Raw genomic sequence first — 15,591 nt, forward strand, 5'->3', positions numbered from 1 at the left:
GAGCCAGAGGGGAAGAAGGCAGGTATGAATGAACACAGAACCTTTCCTGAGGCTCCAGGAAAAACAAAACAAACAAAAAAAGCCTACCTCCTGTGGAAGAAGATGGAAGCAACTCAGGAAGACAACAAAGAAGTACAAAGGATATGCAGGGAGAAGATTAGAAAGGCAAAAGTCCAGCTTGAACTCTATTTGGCCACTGGGGTAAAAGACAACACTACTTTACTACAAATATTAACACTAAGAAGAGGGCCAAGGAGAATCTCCCTGAATGCAGCAGGGAACGTAGCCACTGAGGATAAGGAAAAGGCTGAGGTTTTAAATGCCTCTTCACATCTATCTCTTAAAGTCAGATCAATTACCTTCAGGGTACTCTACTCCTGACCTGAAAGTCTTGGATGGGGTGCAGAATAAACCCCCCAAAATTCAGATGGGAACAGTTAGAGACACCTACTACTCCACCTGGGCTGTCACAAGTCCATGGGCCTGTTGGAATCCACCTAAGGGTGCCAAGGGAGCTGATGGAGATAATTGCCAAGCCACTTTGCACTGTCTATCAACATTCCAGAGCAACTGGAGAGGTTCCAGAGGATTGGAGGCTCGCATCTACAAGAAGGGATGCAAGGAGGATCTGGGGAACTACAGGTGACCTCAGTGCCAAAGGAGGTTACAAAGCACATCACCTTGAGTGAGATCACACCATGTGCAGGACAACCAGGAGAACATGGCCCATCAGCAAGGGTTCACAAAAGGCAGGTCCTACTTAGCCAGCCTGATCTTCTGTGATTGAATGACGGAAAGGATCTTGGCATAGCCCAGCTAGATTTCAGCAAAGCCTTTGACACTGTCGCCCACACTATTCTGGTGGAGAAGCTGGCAGCCTGTGGCTCTTTGCTGGGTAAAGAACAGGATGGAGGGCTGGGTGGCGAGTGGAATTAAAGCCAGCTGGCCAACAGTCCTGAGTGATGTTCTTCAGGAGCCAGTATGGGGCCTGTCCTGTTTAGTATCTCCACTGAGAACTTGGATGAGGGCATTGAGTGCACCCTCAGTAAGTTTGCAGATGACACCAAGCTGGGAGGAAGTACCAATCTGCGTGGCGGTAGGAAGGCAATACAGAGGGATCTGGACAAGCCGGATAGCTGGGCTGAAGTTCAACAAGACCAAGTGCCAGGTCCTGCTCTTTGGCCGCAACAACCCCAGGCAATGCTACAGTTTGGGGCAGAGTGGCTGTAAGACTGTGTGGAAGAAATGGAGCTGGGGGTGATGGTCAACATTCACCTGAACACGAGTCAGTAGCACGCTAAGGTGGCCAAGAAGGAGCACCTTGTATCAGAAAGTGTTGCCAGCAGGAGCAGGGAGGTGATCATCTCTCTGTACTCACTCTGGAGAGGCTGCACCTTGAGTGCTGTGTTCAGTTCTGGGTGCCTCACTACAAGACATAGAGGCCCTGGAGTGTGTCCAGAAAAGGGCAATGCAGATGTGAGGGGCCTGGAGCACAAATCTTACAAGGATCAGGTGAGAGAACTGTGATTATTTAGTCTGGAGAAGAGGAGGCCTAGGGGAGTCCCTGTCACTCTCTACAACTGCCTTAAGGGAGGCTGTGGAAAGATGAGGGTCAGCCTCCTGCATAACCAGGAAATACTGGTGATAGGTGGATGGTTGGACTGGATGATCTTGGATGTCTTTTCCAACCTCTGTGATTCTATGATTCACTCTTTTCAAAAAGGCCAGCTTATCACAGAGAAGCCTTTAAGATTCACTAAATTCAAGTTGTTGTCCACTCAGTACCATCAAAAGTTTTCAGGCTTCAATTTTTATAATGTTGGTAGGTGCATTGAAAACAGGAATTCGGAAGTGCAAGAAAAGTCTCCCCAAAGGTTAGAAAAGCTGCCTGACTCCAAACCCTCCCCATCATGAGATTATCTCTACTTGGAGGAGACAGCTCTCAAACGCTTCAGTGTCTTTCCAGTGGCTCCTCATTGTGGTCACTGCCACAGCTGCCTACAAAAAGGCTATTCAGATTGGCCTTCTACTCACAGCTCCATGCACTTTACATATTTATGTTCATTTAAGAGAGGATTGATTTAATACACCAATACAGTTCGTGAGCAAAATATTAAAGCATAAGTAAGGCTAGTCTTACCAATAGAAGCCACACTAGCCTAACAGAACTAAAGTAAAGGAGATCAGCTTCCCCAGTACAGATAAGGCTGTTGACTAAAGATGAGGATGATGGCAGTTCCTCATCCAATGGCTGCGTATCTATTTGTGGCAGCATGAGGGATCTTTCTATCTGGGTAATGTCACTCATGCATTGGAGTAGTAGAGGCCTTAAAGGCATCAGCTACATACTAAGGGAAAAGTGTCCCCCCCAAGCCAAAATAATTAAGATCATTAGAGACACGGTCCAGGGCACATACAGGCTAAGATCCCAGTCACACTGACAGACACTGCTTGACTTATTTCTGAGTTCTAGACTTTAACCCTGCTATCAAGGGTGCCAGACACTTGGCATGGCAAACAGGAGGAAGTTCAATGCAAGTTAACTATGAATCCATTACTTCCCCATGTTTAAGAAAGCAGACAAATACCAGGCTTAATTCAGGCATCAGCATATGCTGTCACTAAACCTTCAGGCAATGCCAAAGGTCTCTATGCCAAAAAGTTCCACTTAGACTGTGATTCTATATTAAAGTTTTCAGCTTCTGAAACTCTATTCTCTAGAGTGCAACACTAATGAATGATTTACAGTGCTCAATGGGTGACTTTTTAAGCAACAAGATTCAAGCAAGCCACTATCTATACTTCACAAAGTTGTCCTGTGTGGAAGTACTAAATATTTAAATAGCATTCACAAAGTGTTTTTTTAAATACAAATGTGTAAGAAATGTTTCTTTTGTTACAGCATATTTTGCTGTACTGTCAAATTGTTTTTATAATGCACAAGTATAAGTACTTCCAACTGATAATAAACTCATCAACAGGAAAAACAAGAACAAACTTCAGCTACAAAAGCAGCAGCAGCATGGAACAGGGGCGGATGATTCAAGTCCTGAGCAACTTCACTGTAAACAATTAAACATCAACAAGAGGCAGCAAAGTATCATCACCCCTAGTTAATATCATAAACATAGTTACCATAATCATAGTGTTTATATTCCATTACAGAGCCATAATGCAATTATGGATTTCCAGACAGCAGCCTTCTGCTGTTCCCTGTTCTATATGTAGCATAGCTCCTGCATGTTGTGCTACCAATTAAAAAACAAACAAACAAACAGTTTTATATCCCACCCTGCAATTAAGTAGGAACCCTCTTTTGCATAGCAGGTACTCACAGACAGTATGATTCTGTTTGCAGTAAGAAAAAGAAACTTGAAAAAGACTGAAGGAAGTAAGATCTGCCAACATCTTTAAAACAAAGCCTCTGGGATTCTTCCTTCCCTTCTCTCAACATTTATCTACCCCTAAATCCACAGAACTCAAGCACACAGCAGCTCTATCATTTTGCTGTCAGCTACATGGCACCCAACAATAACCAAGTGACACCACAACTGAATAGGGGTGAAGACAGAAGTGCAGCAGCATGGTGACAAGAAGCAGTTCAGATCATTGCACAGAATGGTTATCATCAATATTAGGGCAGCAATAGGTAACAACCAGCATGCTACAGTTATGTGTCATGCTTTAAGTTACAACACTACTACTGGATTGATATCCTGGCCAATACAGACCGCAGGCTGCAGAAGGTATCTGTGGTATCCTATGGGGCAATGAGTTTAAGAAGTATTAAAAGAGGAACCCAAATCACTACCTGAACATCTAAAAAGCATCCAGTAAAGAAGTTCTCAACAGAAATACCACAGGTTATGCAGATAGACCCCTGGAAGAAGGCTATGCATACACCAGAAACAGACTACAGACAAATGAAATCCCAGTGCAAGTTTCCCCACTAATACACTGCCACTAACATGGCTTCCTGCCCACCTCTCAATGCTAACAACAAAGACCTAGTCACTACAGTTATTTCATTTTTATGTTCTTCTTACCTGTTTTCTCTGAAAGCACAGAATAGCTCGGAAGGGACTTCCAAGACCATCTAGTTCCAACCCTCCAGCAGCAGGTAGGGTTGCCATCCACTAAATCAAGCACCAGCTCAGGCTGCCCAGGGCCCCATCCAGCCTGGCCTAGAGCATCCCTGTTATGGGGCATCCACAGCTCCTCTGGGCAGCCTGTGCCTGACCAAACTCTTGGTTAAAGAAAAAAAAAAATCCCCTGACATCTAATCTAAACAACTCTCTTCTAGTTTAAAACTGATTCCCCTTGCCCTACCACTATTCACCCATGTAAAGAGTTGTTCAGCCTTCTATTTATAAGCTCCTCTCAAGTACTGTAAGGCCACAATGAGGTCTCTCCTAAGCCTTCACATCTCCAGGCTGAAGAAACCTCCATTATGAAGTCACCTCCTATAAATTTAATAAGAGATGTTTTATTCATCTAACTCTGTGCTTTGAACACCCACAGCTCCCCTGCTTAGTCCAGGGCATGAGATTCAAAGAGAGGCTACAATCTTGCCCCCAGACAAAGCCAGACACTACTACAAGGCATCCTTTCCTCTCATCATGCATCCCAGTTAATAAGAACCATTACCCACCATACAAGATGAGGCAGAAGATCAAGATGCAGACATTCCCTGACACGTCAGAAGGAGCTGCTTTGGGGAAGGAATAAAAACAAACTGGCTTCAAGTGGAAGCACACTAACAGTTGTAGGGCCCCAGGTTGGATAGGGCTCTGGGCAGCCTGATCCAGCAGGTGGCAATACAGCCCTCAGCAGAGGATTAGGACAAGATGGCCTTTAAGGTCCCTTGCCTCCTAAGTCACCTTATGGTCATGGATTCCTCTGTATTGGACACGTGCTACAGATTTTGCCAACAAACTGAGAACCGTCTGACAGCAAAACAAAACTCAGAGCAACAACAGAAGTCTCTTCCATATTTACAACGAATAAAAGTCACTCATTAAATACGGAAGCGTTATCAGGGTACAGATGACCACTCAGGACGTACTACGGAGCTTTGGACACGGGTACAAAGATGCCCACAGTAGCAATCCCTCAGGCACAGCCTGTCCCGTCAGGATTCCCCTCAGCGGGCTCTGCCCACAGTCCGGCTCTCCTTACGACCCGCAGCCCGGCGGGCTCCTACCTGCTGCGTGAGGTACCGCGTGACGTACGGGCCGGACAGCGGCGCGATCCCCCGGCGGCGGCGAGGAGCAAGGAGCGCGCCGAGTGACCCGAGAGAAAAGAGGAGCAGGAGGAGCCGCAGACACAGCATCTGTACCATCGCCAGGCTGAACAGGAGCTAACCACCGGCCCGCGGCTTTATAGACGGCCCACCCCTCGCCCGCCCCCCGGCCGGCAGCTGAGGGGAGGCGCCTCCCCTGAGCCCCGCACGGGGCACTCTGAGCGGCGGCCCCGAAGGGGAGGGGTTATGCTCTCGCACGTGGTGGGCGGGCACTAAACGAGTAGAGCTTCCGATGGGTTACCGGTTGCAGTTAATTCGCGCGCTCTCTCGTGGTTGGTTGGCTGAGGCGGCAGGTGTGACATGAGAAGTTTGGGCACGTTGAGAAGATAGCGATTGGCTGCTTGGCGCACGTGATCCGCCCTCCGAACTGCATGCCCGCTCCCATTTGCGGATAAGTTCCTCGCTCGTGAAGCGGGACGGCCCTGCGATTGGATGAGCGCCGCATCGCCCCGCCCCTAGCAACGGCCCTTAGCAACCAGCCACTTCCGTCTTCCGGGTTCTTCTCCGAGTCAGGGCAGCTCGGAGTTGCGCTGTGTGAGGCTGCAGTACGGGCACAGCGCTTGCATTCCGGCCTCTGCTTTCCGTGCCTCCCTGAGGGCTGCCGGGGACGCGGCGCAGCCCTCGTTCCAGTGACACAGCCCTAAGGTAAACATGGCAGCGTAAGGTCCGTAGGCGTGTGTTTGTTCCTGCACGACCAGAGGGCAGCAGGCGCTGCTGGATGCGAGGCAGGTGGAGGTGTTGGCTGTGTGGGTTTGAAGGGATCCCCTCATGTAACCCGTGGGGAGACGTAAGTGCTGCACTCCATCTCAGGGTGTAAGAAGCAAAGGAAGCTCAACTGTGTTCGACACTTGAGTCTTCTTCTACGTATGCCACGTTGTCCTGAACGTATCTGGAGTTGCATCACAGCCGGTATCATAAAGAGCATCATTAAAGCAAGAGCTGAACAGCATTTCTTTTATAGGGTTTATGGTCTTTATGTGGCTTTTGTTTGTTTGTTTTTTAATGTCTGATGATTTAGCTGGAGCTGAGTATTAAATTTCCTGAATGTTTGCTTCTTATTATGTATCTTCACCTCTTTTGAAGGGTTAATGCTGGTGATACATGTCTGAATGGGGCTGCTGTTCACAGAGATCCTTGTTTCCTGAGGGTTGCCTTTCAAAGCGTCGGGAAAACCCAGCTAAAAGCAGTCTGTATTAACATCTCAGAACATGAGAACTCAATGAGCCGTTTTGGCTTCCCTGTTTCAGGTGATCCAGTGAGCACATGAGTAATGCAAGACGACTCTTGGCTGCCTCTGTAATTTCCGTCCAGAACTCTTGCTTCACCTACCCTGCTTGTCAAAACTGCTTGTCCAGGCTGATCCTGGACTCCAGGAGGTATGTCCTGTATCTCATATGCCCTGAACAGTCAGAGAGGCCTGGGAGGCCTCAGGTCTGAAAAATACGTTACCAATAATTGAGCAATCAAAGAAATCAATGATAAGTAGCATAAATATCTGAAATTAACACTACGTGGGTTTCTTTGTATTCCTGCTGCAGTTTGGAGACGGTTATGCATCAGGACTTCCATTGTGTTAAGTGCCATGCAATACTGAAAGGCAGTGTAGGAGAATGAATGATGTGTGTTAATAGCTTCCAACTGCATCCTCTGTAGCTCAGTTCTTCTGTGCTGTTCCTAAGTTAGAAGGCATTACCTGAAAGCCTCTGTAAGTCAAATCTTACTTTTTATTTTTTGTTGTTCTGTTTGTTCAATGCATTGTCCAGTCCTCTAAGACACTTCTGCTTATTGTGTGTCCAGAAACATGCAAGCTTTCATTTTTTTCCCTACTGTTATGTCAAATTAATGATGTATAGAGGAAGAATAAATCAGTGAATATCAGCACAAAATGAAAGAAGCTGGCTGTGCAAAGTAAGAATATCGATTGATTCACATGCTAAAGGTGAACATGCAACTGAGCTGTTTCCTTGTAATTTATTTAAATCTAGGTTTTATGCTAAAGCTATAGAAAGAAGAATTCCAGAAGAGGTCAAAAGAGAGACAGATGCTAAGGAATTCATAGTGACTCCCCCAGAGGTCATTCTGAGCACACTATATCTCTGAATTGACATCAGGCTAACATTTAATCCATAAAAGAAGCTATAGGCATTCTGTAGTAACACAGGCCCCTTAATGAGCTAATGGCAATATTCATAGAATCACAGAATGGCCAGGGTTGGAAGGGACCTCAAGGATCATGAAGCTCCAACCCCCCTGCCACATGCAGGGCCTACCAACCTCCACGTTTAATACCAGACCAGGCTGCCCAGGGCCCCATCCAATCTGGCCCTGAACACCTCCAGGGACGGGGCATCCACCGCCTCTCTGGGCAGCTGTTCCAGCACCTCACCACTCACATAGTAAAGAACTTCCCCCTAACATCCAACCTAAATCTTCCCTCCCTCAACTTAAAAAAGTTTCCCCTTGTGCTGCTGTATCTACCCTTTCAAAGAGTTGATTCCCCTCCTGTTTGTAGGCTCCCTTTAGGTACTGAATTAGGTATTGAATTTAGGTATTAAATATTAATGCCTCAAAGGATAAAGACTGAGAAAAAAAAATCCTAAAATTTGTAATGGAATATTTGACCCATTATTTCAGTAGTACTTACAACTGCAGATAAGTTCTTATCTCAGCAGTGACTAACAGAAGTTCATGTATTCAGTCTTCTTTTATTCTTTTCCTCTCTTCTGGTAGGTTTAACTGTCTTAAATGTGACTGCACGGGTGAAGCTGAAGAAGCAGGCTACAGATACAGATTGTCCCTAAAGGTTGCTGACACAAATGATTTGTTTGACATTACTGTGTTTGGAAGTTGCTTAGATCCATTCTTTGGCATCACTGCAGGAAATCTGCAGAGGTAAGGAATTAATTGCTTTTAGCTATATAGCTGCTGCTTTTTCTTCAGCCGAAAAGCATTTAAGATGAGCATGGATGATGGGGAGGTGAGTAAGAAGAAGCTGCTGAAGTGCTCCCTGCCAGCATTTCCCAGGTACCAGTCACCCCATGAAAGTGCTGCAAGCTTGATGTTTTGAGATGGATTACTTCTACGTAAAAGATCCTCTACTGATCTACTGAAGACAACTTAAGTTTCACAGTTTGATTGGTTGGGCTTCTTGCTTGGGTGCTCCTAAATTTGATAAGATGGAATTGTCTTCATCAAAAGTAAATTGCCTTTTCCAGGGAGATAAACATAATTTTTCCTCAAGTTTTCAGAGGAAAACTCTTATGGTAAACATAGAGCCTTAGGGTTGTTTTTGTTGTTTGTTTCTTGTTGATTTGGTGTACAGTTTGGATTAAGAAAAAGGTGTAAAGCTGGTTGTATTAGAGAAAAAAACAGATATTCCTTATGCAATGAAGGACTTCTGAGAAAAGCTGTTTGTCCTTAGAGCCTGACCACCCACATTATCAAGACTTTCTGTTATGTGAAACTTGCAGTAAGATACTCAGATACATTCACTGCTTGTTTCTGTATGTTGTTTCCCACTGACTTTTGTTATCATTTGGTCATGGATGAATACTTTTTAATTCTGATATTAATATAATTAATATTCCTATGGTTGCCATTCCACGCTAGATTGCTGCACTACCATGAACACCAAAACTATTTGCATATCTTAATATAGATGCTGCCATCTCTGTAAATGTGTAGGCAGAAAGGATGTGTAAGAAATAGCAGCATATATGACAGCGCTGTAATATATAAATCATAGAATCACCAAGGTTGGAAAAGACCTCCAAGATCATCAGTCCAACCATCCACTTGTCACCATATTTCCCCACTAAACCATGCCCCTCAGTACAGTTCTGCTGATACAAAAATTGGAGACACACGAGGAGCACTCAAAAGTTGTACGTGTAATAAACTATTAAAGTAGTTTTACTTTATTTCATTGCAATAGATGAAATGAACTGAACAATTTTTAGGCTCACAATTGCCTGTTTCATTCTATTTAGTTGATGCTAACACAGTAGCTACCTACAGACCTACCTGTACTACAGCTGAACTGCTATGTAATGCTTCCTCTGGTGCTTTTACTTCTGTGTGTTTTTACTCAAGGTGTATTGAAGACTTTAATCAGCTGTCAGGAGAAACAAACAAGGCTGCATCTCCAGGAGTGTTAGTTCAAGCAGTTGAAACCTGTTTCATTGGAAAAAGATTTATATTTGGAGTGAAGGTAATTTTTAATCTACGTTATTCTCTTGTATTGAGTTTTTCATTAGCTTGTATCCAGCTAGAGCCATAAACAAGACATCTTCTTGGAATGTTGTTATTCTGAGAAAATGTGGGGCCTGGGTATGGGAATTACTCTGCAACTCCAGCTCCTGTGCGTGTCAGTAATAGCTTGCAATCAGGATACTAAAAAAAAAAAAGCAAAACAAAACGTGCAGTTCAAGCATAAAACATTTCTTTGTAAGCACTGCCTCACCTTTTCCATGCTGCATTGTCTCCTGGTTTCTGAAATGTAGGGAAATGCACACAGCTCCTCGCAGCATTTTAACATTTCTGGATTTAAGAGTCTTTAAAAATGCTGATAAAATACAGTTGCTCAGTGTATGCATCTATAGTTTGTCCATGTGTTTAACAGACTTGAAAATATTAGTTCTTAGTAATATTTGCATGGGAACTGTATTTTAAGTTCACTTCAAGTGGTGCTCTTAAGAGTTGTTCATATTATAAATCCTATCTGGCACAAGTGTTTTTCATCTCCAATAGATACAAGCCTGAGCTGAGATTCTCCTCATGGCATGCATATGCAGTGGAAGTTTGAAGACCTCATGGCTTAAATTTCTTACTAGAGCCATTCACTGTCTCTCTGCTTGATGCCTTTAAAGATATAAGAAATAATTCTGCATATCAGTAACCTTGTTGCTACTCATCTGCACACATGGCCTGAACACCTATGCTAAGACCATTTGTTCAGCCTTTGGCTATAACATTTCTGTATCATGTTCAGTTGTGCATGTAATTGCACTCTCCCAGATAAAAAATCAGAAACAATATAACATACTGCTTTTGTTTTCATTTATTTAACTTCTAAGGCAAGTTTTACTTTTAAGCTTTACAACTAGAAGGGTGTTGTCCTTGGCTAACAGCCTTCAGCCTCGATCTTTGCACCCTGCAGTCAGGGAGTAGGAGGATGGCTGAATTTGAAGACAGCTTTTGTCTTCTCTGGCATTGCCAGGCTTTGAGGAAGAGGTAGAAGGTGGTTTATCCTCTTCTCAAAACATTGGATAATTTTCTCTGATTTAAGTGTCATTTTCCACCTGCAGTATCTTTGGGAAGTGGAGCAGGTGATATAAGCAATTGCATCTTTGAAATACTCTGCTCCAAATAAACCTGAGGGAAAAAAAGGTTGTCATTTTTTTCCATTTAATGGAATCACAGAATCACCGAGCTTGGAAAAGACCTCCAAGATCATCTGGTCCAACCATCCACCTACCACCAGTATTTTTCCCACTAAACCATGTCCCTTAGTACAACATCTAAATGTTTCTTGAATACAAGAGGCTGAGGTAGCACATAGAGAATACCACACTGGCTTTGATAGCCGAGCTGCCAACTCGTGTACTTGGTACCAGAATGTTTTGCTTCAAGTTCTGTGCAGTGCCTCCTAGATGAAAGAAGAGCACTGGCGTTAGGCAGCTGGTCACTTGCACAGAACTGCTCTGGAGGAAGCCCTGGGGCACCCACTGCCCTACCAGGAGGAGGAAAATTTCTGTGAAGTCCTTCCTTAGAATTCATGGTCATTTTTCTAGCTCCAGAACTATGCATAATTGCAACAAGGAAAGTACCTCATACTGTGATGCCCTTTATAGCCTTTGCCAGTACTTATTTCCCAGGGAGTTATGCTTTATGTGACAGACTGTTTTGTCTTCCCTTCCCTGCATTTCTGACTAAAAAGGGAGGCCTACATTTAATCCTGACTTAGAAGACATGCCTTAATTATTTTTTCTGTCTTAAAACAAAGCACTATACTATTTTATTTTTTTTTTCTTTCCTTCCTCAGGGTTATGGAAGTGAAGATGGAACATGTTCTGCTGCCAGCAGCATCTTGCAAAACTGTTCCAGAATTAATAGAGGTACAAAAACCTTATAGCTTGCCAGATCTTCCTGCCAAATGCTGCTGTTACTGGCTTTACTGTCATCAGCTACTTCCGTCGGCTCCTGCAGTCTGTGAAATTCAGGAACAATAATAACAGCTCATACTTACCTGATGCATCTTCAGCTGCGGTAGATGAATCTGTCAGTGAACTCAGCAGCTTGTCTGTTTTGAGCAGAAACTCCTGTTTTGTTCAATCTAGTGGTAGAGAAAGTTTCTTACGGTCCTGGCAGCAATCCTTCAGCCTGACTTCATCTGTTGCTTGGGTAACAGCAGAAGATTTTCCCTCTCTGGAAGTGGGAAAGCTGGTGAGTGAACAGCATGAAGAAGAGGGGAGGCCTATGTCTGTAGAATCATGCAGTGTAAGCTTTAACAATCAAACTCTTTTGGATTCACGGTTTTGCAGCTCTTCACTGAAGGAAGGGAATAAAGAAGAGGAAAACAAATTAAGTTCACAGCCTAGTCAAGCTGACAGAATCTCTGCCACTGATAAATTAGAGAGAATTTCTTCTTCAAAGACTGAGTGTTCACTTCAAAACAGTTCCTGGTTGTTAGAAAATCCCTTGGACTTTGGATCAAAAGTTATTTACCCAAAGACTAATAGTGAAAATTATTCTTGCCAAGAAAAATCCCCAAAGTTGCTTTTTTACAGGAGACATACCTCAGCTACTAATCATGGAAATCTAACTGGAGCATCTCAGACAGACTCAATGCTTTGGGATGAGCTCCCATTCTCAGAAAGCCTAAATGAATTTTTAGCCAGAATAGAATATAAGAGTTTTGTGACATCACCTAATCTTGATGCAGGTAAATGTGGCCTTCTTGAAAGCAGCAAGTTGAGTATAAATCATAACAAATCTCATCCCAGGCAAACCCCAATAGCTGGTGCCTTACCTGAAGTATCAGGGAGGTTCTTGCCATCAGCAGAGAAAGACAGTTGGCAGAGTATATCATTTGCTTGTCTAAAGGCCAGTCCAAATCCTCTGAGTGATGAGGTGTTGCAGCATAACTCTTTCAGTAGTGTTTTATCTTCACCTGACAAGGAATGTGGAGTGTCTTGCTTTATACCTCACTCTCATCTACTTACTCCATCACAGTCCCTGCAAGTAACATCTGAGACTTCTGCTTCCAAAAGAAGCAGACAGTCCAAAGAAGCAAATGCTAAAGTTTCAAAGTCAGCCTGTTCTTTTATCAGCCCACATTGTTCTGCTGAACATGAAGAAACTTGTTTACAGAGGAGCAAGAGAGCTACCTGTGTGCATTCTGTACATGACAGCTGTTTATCTGGTAGTGAAAATAAAGAAAATTCTTCTTGCACACCAAACCAAAAAAAGATCTTATGTTCACAGGGGCATGGGACTCTGGTCCAGCAAATCCCAGTGATATAAGAAGGATACGTGAAAGGAAAATAAAACCATTGAGAGAGCTACATGAAAATGCTTTCAAAAGTATAAATAAGAGAGAGGTGATATGGAATGGGAGCTGCCCTGAAGAAAGCTACAATGCTTCTGCTGATCTCTTTGATGTGAATGCAGGTGAGGGAGCAAAAGCTGCAGAATCCTTAAATAAGTCGTGTAACTCTTTGATACAGGAAGATCCTTCATCAGAAAAGGTCACAACTCCCAAATTGGTGCTTTTTCCTGGAGATGTTTCCTGTAACAGTTCAAAACAGACATCCTCCCTACATAGAACCCCTCTTGCTTTTCGTAAGCACAGTACCCCAGTAACGTGCTCCTTTTATGATTCAGACTGCAATGCATTTAGTGCTCAAGACTTTGTTCCTTATTCAGAGTCAACTCCTGTGGCAAAACCTCTTCAAAAACTGTGGCCTGCTGGGGAGCACAGCCCTTCTGTCACTGTATTCACCCCTGAAAATCCCACTAAAATCCATTCCAAACGCAAGCGATCTAGATCTTCCTTTCAGAACACTCTGTTACAGCAGCTTACTGGCAGGCTAGTGAAACGTGAAAGACTGAGCAGCAGTGAAGACGTAGAAGGTAGGAGCTCTGTTCCACAGCAGTTCTGTAACAGCCAGTCACCTGCCAATTTTGAGGAGTGCATCCCTCCATCTCAAAAGAGATTTAAACCAACTGCATCTTTAAGCATAAAACCAGTTAGCTGGGACTCACAATTGACCTCTGAGCATGCTGACAGGAACCCTATTTCTGGAAGTAAAGAGAACAGTGAAAAAGACGTGTGCTTCAGGAGTGAGAGATTCAACTCTGTGAGTGCAGCCACGGTTCTAACAACTCCTGTGTCTGCAGGTATTGCCAAGGCTTTGTTTTTAAATGACACAGTCCTGGAAAGCTGTTCTTCTTCAGAAGGAAAGAATCTCAGCTCATGTGCAAATTATTCAAGGGTTTCAATGGAAGGGGCAACAGGCTGGTCTCCTGAGTTGTTCTTCCAAGCACAGAGCCCTATTTTCCATAAGTCAAAACAGTAAAATTGGATATTCTATGCTGTGTTATTGTGTTTTGGGAAGACTCAGTTGGATGAAAGAACTATTTAAAAACAATTGTATCATTTATATGCTTCTTGGCACATGTCTTCCTAAGATTAATTATATTTATTTGCAGAGCTTTGCACCAAGTAGATGAGGAAAAGAGAATTCTGCAATTACTTTATTTTGTTGTAAATTAACTCTGAACAATGCAATAAAGATATGTAAATGTGTGAGCATTTATAAATGTGTCTCATTTTTTTCAAATTCAAGTGTAGGTGAGGTGTTTTTCGGCATCCACTCTTCCTCAAAAGAGTGAGGAAATGTAGCCTGTCTGGAAATGGCAAATGAATTTATATTTTATGCAGAAGAAATAAAGGGCAAGAAAGCATTACTCCTATCACTCAGCACAGGGAAGGCACCACTGAAAGAGTTTTTAAGAGATTGGTATCCTAAGCAATAAACTATATGCTTAAAACTACAGCCTCCTGCATGATATGAGCATATGATATATCTCTGGCTCTTTAAATGCTTGCTTGTGATGAACTGGACAAACACCCACTTTACCACGGGGGTTTGATCTTAGTGGAGTGATATGCCGGATCTGATGCATCTAGCACTAAACCACTGCCAGAACTTCTGCTTTGTGTACTGACAGTGCCTTGGCATGAAATGTTTCACCCAGCATGACTTTGTTTCTTCAGTGGTAAATATATCTCCATATTACAGTAAGCAGTAGCTTTGGTACAAGCTGATATGATTTAATTTGGGGGGGTGGGGGAGAAGTGAAATAAAGCATGTTTAACTCTGAAGGCAATAAAACTGAAAAAATACCCACCAAGTCCACAGTTGATTCCCTAAGATTAGAAAGCCATAAATCAAGACTAGATTTTCAGATAGAACTGTCTCTAAGATACCACTGAAATGAATGCAGAGCTGTCAGAGCCTTCTGTTTTATGCAGGAGGGCTGCACACCAGTGAAGCCAAAAAGTCCCACTGTGTGTCAGACCCTGGGCAGAAGTGCTCTGGAGGAAGGATCTATACGCATGAAGATAGAGCATTTTTTCCCCTGTGCAGGTTGTTCTCTTGTTGGAAGCCTTTGTATTCTTCCTGCGTTTCCAGTTCCTACCTAGAGGCTTGCAGCAACTTTTCTCTCTCCAAATACCTTTTCCTGTTTTATTGCTTCCTTGCGAAACACGGAGCAGATGGCCCAGCACTCGTGCTGGCCATTTACTAAGGAAAGACCTTCAAAGTCAGTGGAAGAGGCAATAAAAGACACGTGGTGGCTTCAAGCTTCACAGCTCATTTCTCAGTGCAAGTGTGAGCAGAAGGGAGACATCTGATCCTCAGAAGGAGTCTGAGTACAAACCTTGTATGTTGACCAAAAGGCTGAAGGTTTAAAGTGGAAGGTGTGCTCAGTGGGGGTTCTCTCCACCCAAGAAAGGCCAATTATGAGGGAAGGCCAGCTGTGGGCATGAAAAGAGCAAGGTGAGGGCTGAAGAACTAGCATTATAAACCAACCAAAACACTAGGACAAAGAACATAAGCCAGCTCAAACGTGGCCTCCATCCATGCAAACCCAGGAGTTGGACCAGCAGCCCGTTTGCAATGACTCCAGGTATGGACGCTCCCTCTGCCGAACACCACCCTCTAGTGACTGCGATGGGCATTTCTTTGGTGTTTCCAACGCCGCTGTGAACGCTCTGATTGTAA

At 43.7% G+C, this 15,591-nt stretch overlaps 3 protein-coding genes across 3 annotated transcripts in view; 2 read left to right on the forward strand and 1 right to left on the reverse strand.

The window, feature by feature from the left end:
• The window catches only part of PRCP (prolylcarboxypeptidase), a 28,363-nt gene extending 22,917 nt beyond the window's left edge, over window positions 1–5,446 (reverse strand). The window contains exon 1 of the mRNA XM_003203536.4: window positions 5,204–5,446. Within this exon, the coding sequence (XP_003203584.1) occupies window positions 5,204–5,341 (138 nt within the window). The 5' untranslated portion in view covers window positions 5,342–5,446. The remainder of the gene's footprint in view (window positions 1–5,203) is intronic.
• Window positions 5,447–5,769: 323 nt separating this feature from the next.
• DDIAS (DNA damage induced apoptosis suppressor) lies at window positions 5,770–11,570 on the forward strand. Its single transcript, XM_019612344.2, has 5 exons — window positions 5,770–5,947; window positions 6,550–6,678; window positions 8,033–8,194; window positions 9,395–9,512; window positions 11,346–11,570. The coding sequence occupies exons 2-5, from the start codon at window positions 6,566–6,568 to the stop codon at window positions 11,433–11,435; spliced, it is 483 nt and encodes a 160-aa protein (XP_019467889.1). The 5' UTR covers window positions 5,770–5,947; window positions 6,550–6,565; the 3' UTR covers window positions 11,436–11,570.
• Window positions 11,571–12,640: 1,070 nt separating this feature from the next.
• On the forward strand, window positions 12,641–15,528 carry LOC109365508. Its single transcript, XM_019612343.2, has one exon. The coding sequence runs from the start codon at window positions 12,778–12,780 to the stop codon at window positions 13,879–13,881; it is 1,104 nt and encodes a 367-aa protein (XP_019467888.1). The 5' UTR covers window positions 12,641–12,777; the 3' UTR covers window positions 13,882–15,528.
• The last annotated feature ends 63 nt before the right edge of the window (window positions 15,529–15,591 follow it).

This window comes from Meleagris gallopavo, chromosome 1 (genome assembly GCF_000146605.3).
Source record: "Meleagris gallopavo isolate NT-WF06-2002-E0010 breed Aviagen turkey brand Nicholas breeding stock chromosome 1, Turkey_5.1, whole genome shotgun sequence".
In the NCBI taxonomy this organism is placed as follows: domain Eukaryota; kingdom Metazoa; phylum Chordata; class Aves; order Galliformes; family Phasianidae; genus Meleagris; species Meleagris gallopavo.

Bases quoted from the DNA above. Each gene is read 5' to 3' on its own strand.
- LOC109365508 (XM_019612343.2), top strand. From the start codon at position 12,778: ATGTTCACAGGGGCATGGGACTCTGGTCCAGCAAATCCCAGTGATATA.
- DDIAS (XM_019612344.2), top strand. From the start codon at position 6,566: ATGAGTAATGCAAGACGACTCTTGGCTGCCTCTGTAATTTCCGTCCAG. The intron at 6,679-8,032 runs GTATGTCCTGTA...CTCTTCTGGTAG, and splicing joins CTGATCCTGGACTCCAGGAG to GTTTAACTGTCTTAAATGTG. The intron at 9,513-11,345 runs GTAATTTTTAAT...TTCCTTCCTCAG, and splicing joins GATTTATATTTGGAGTGAAG to GGTTATGGAAGTGAAGATGG.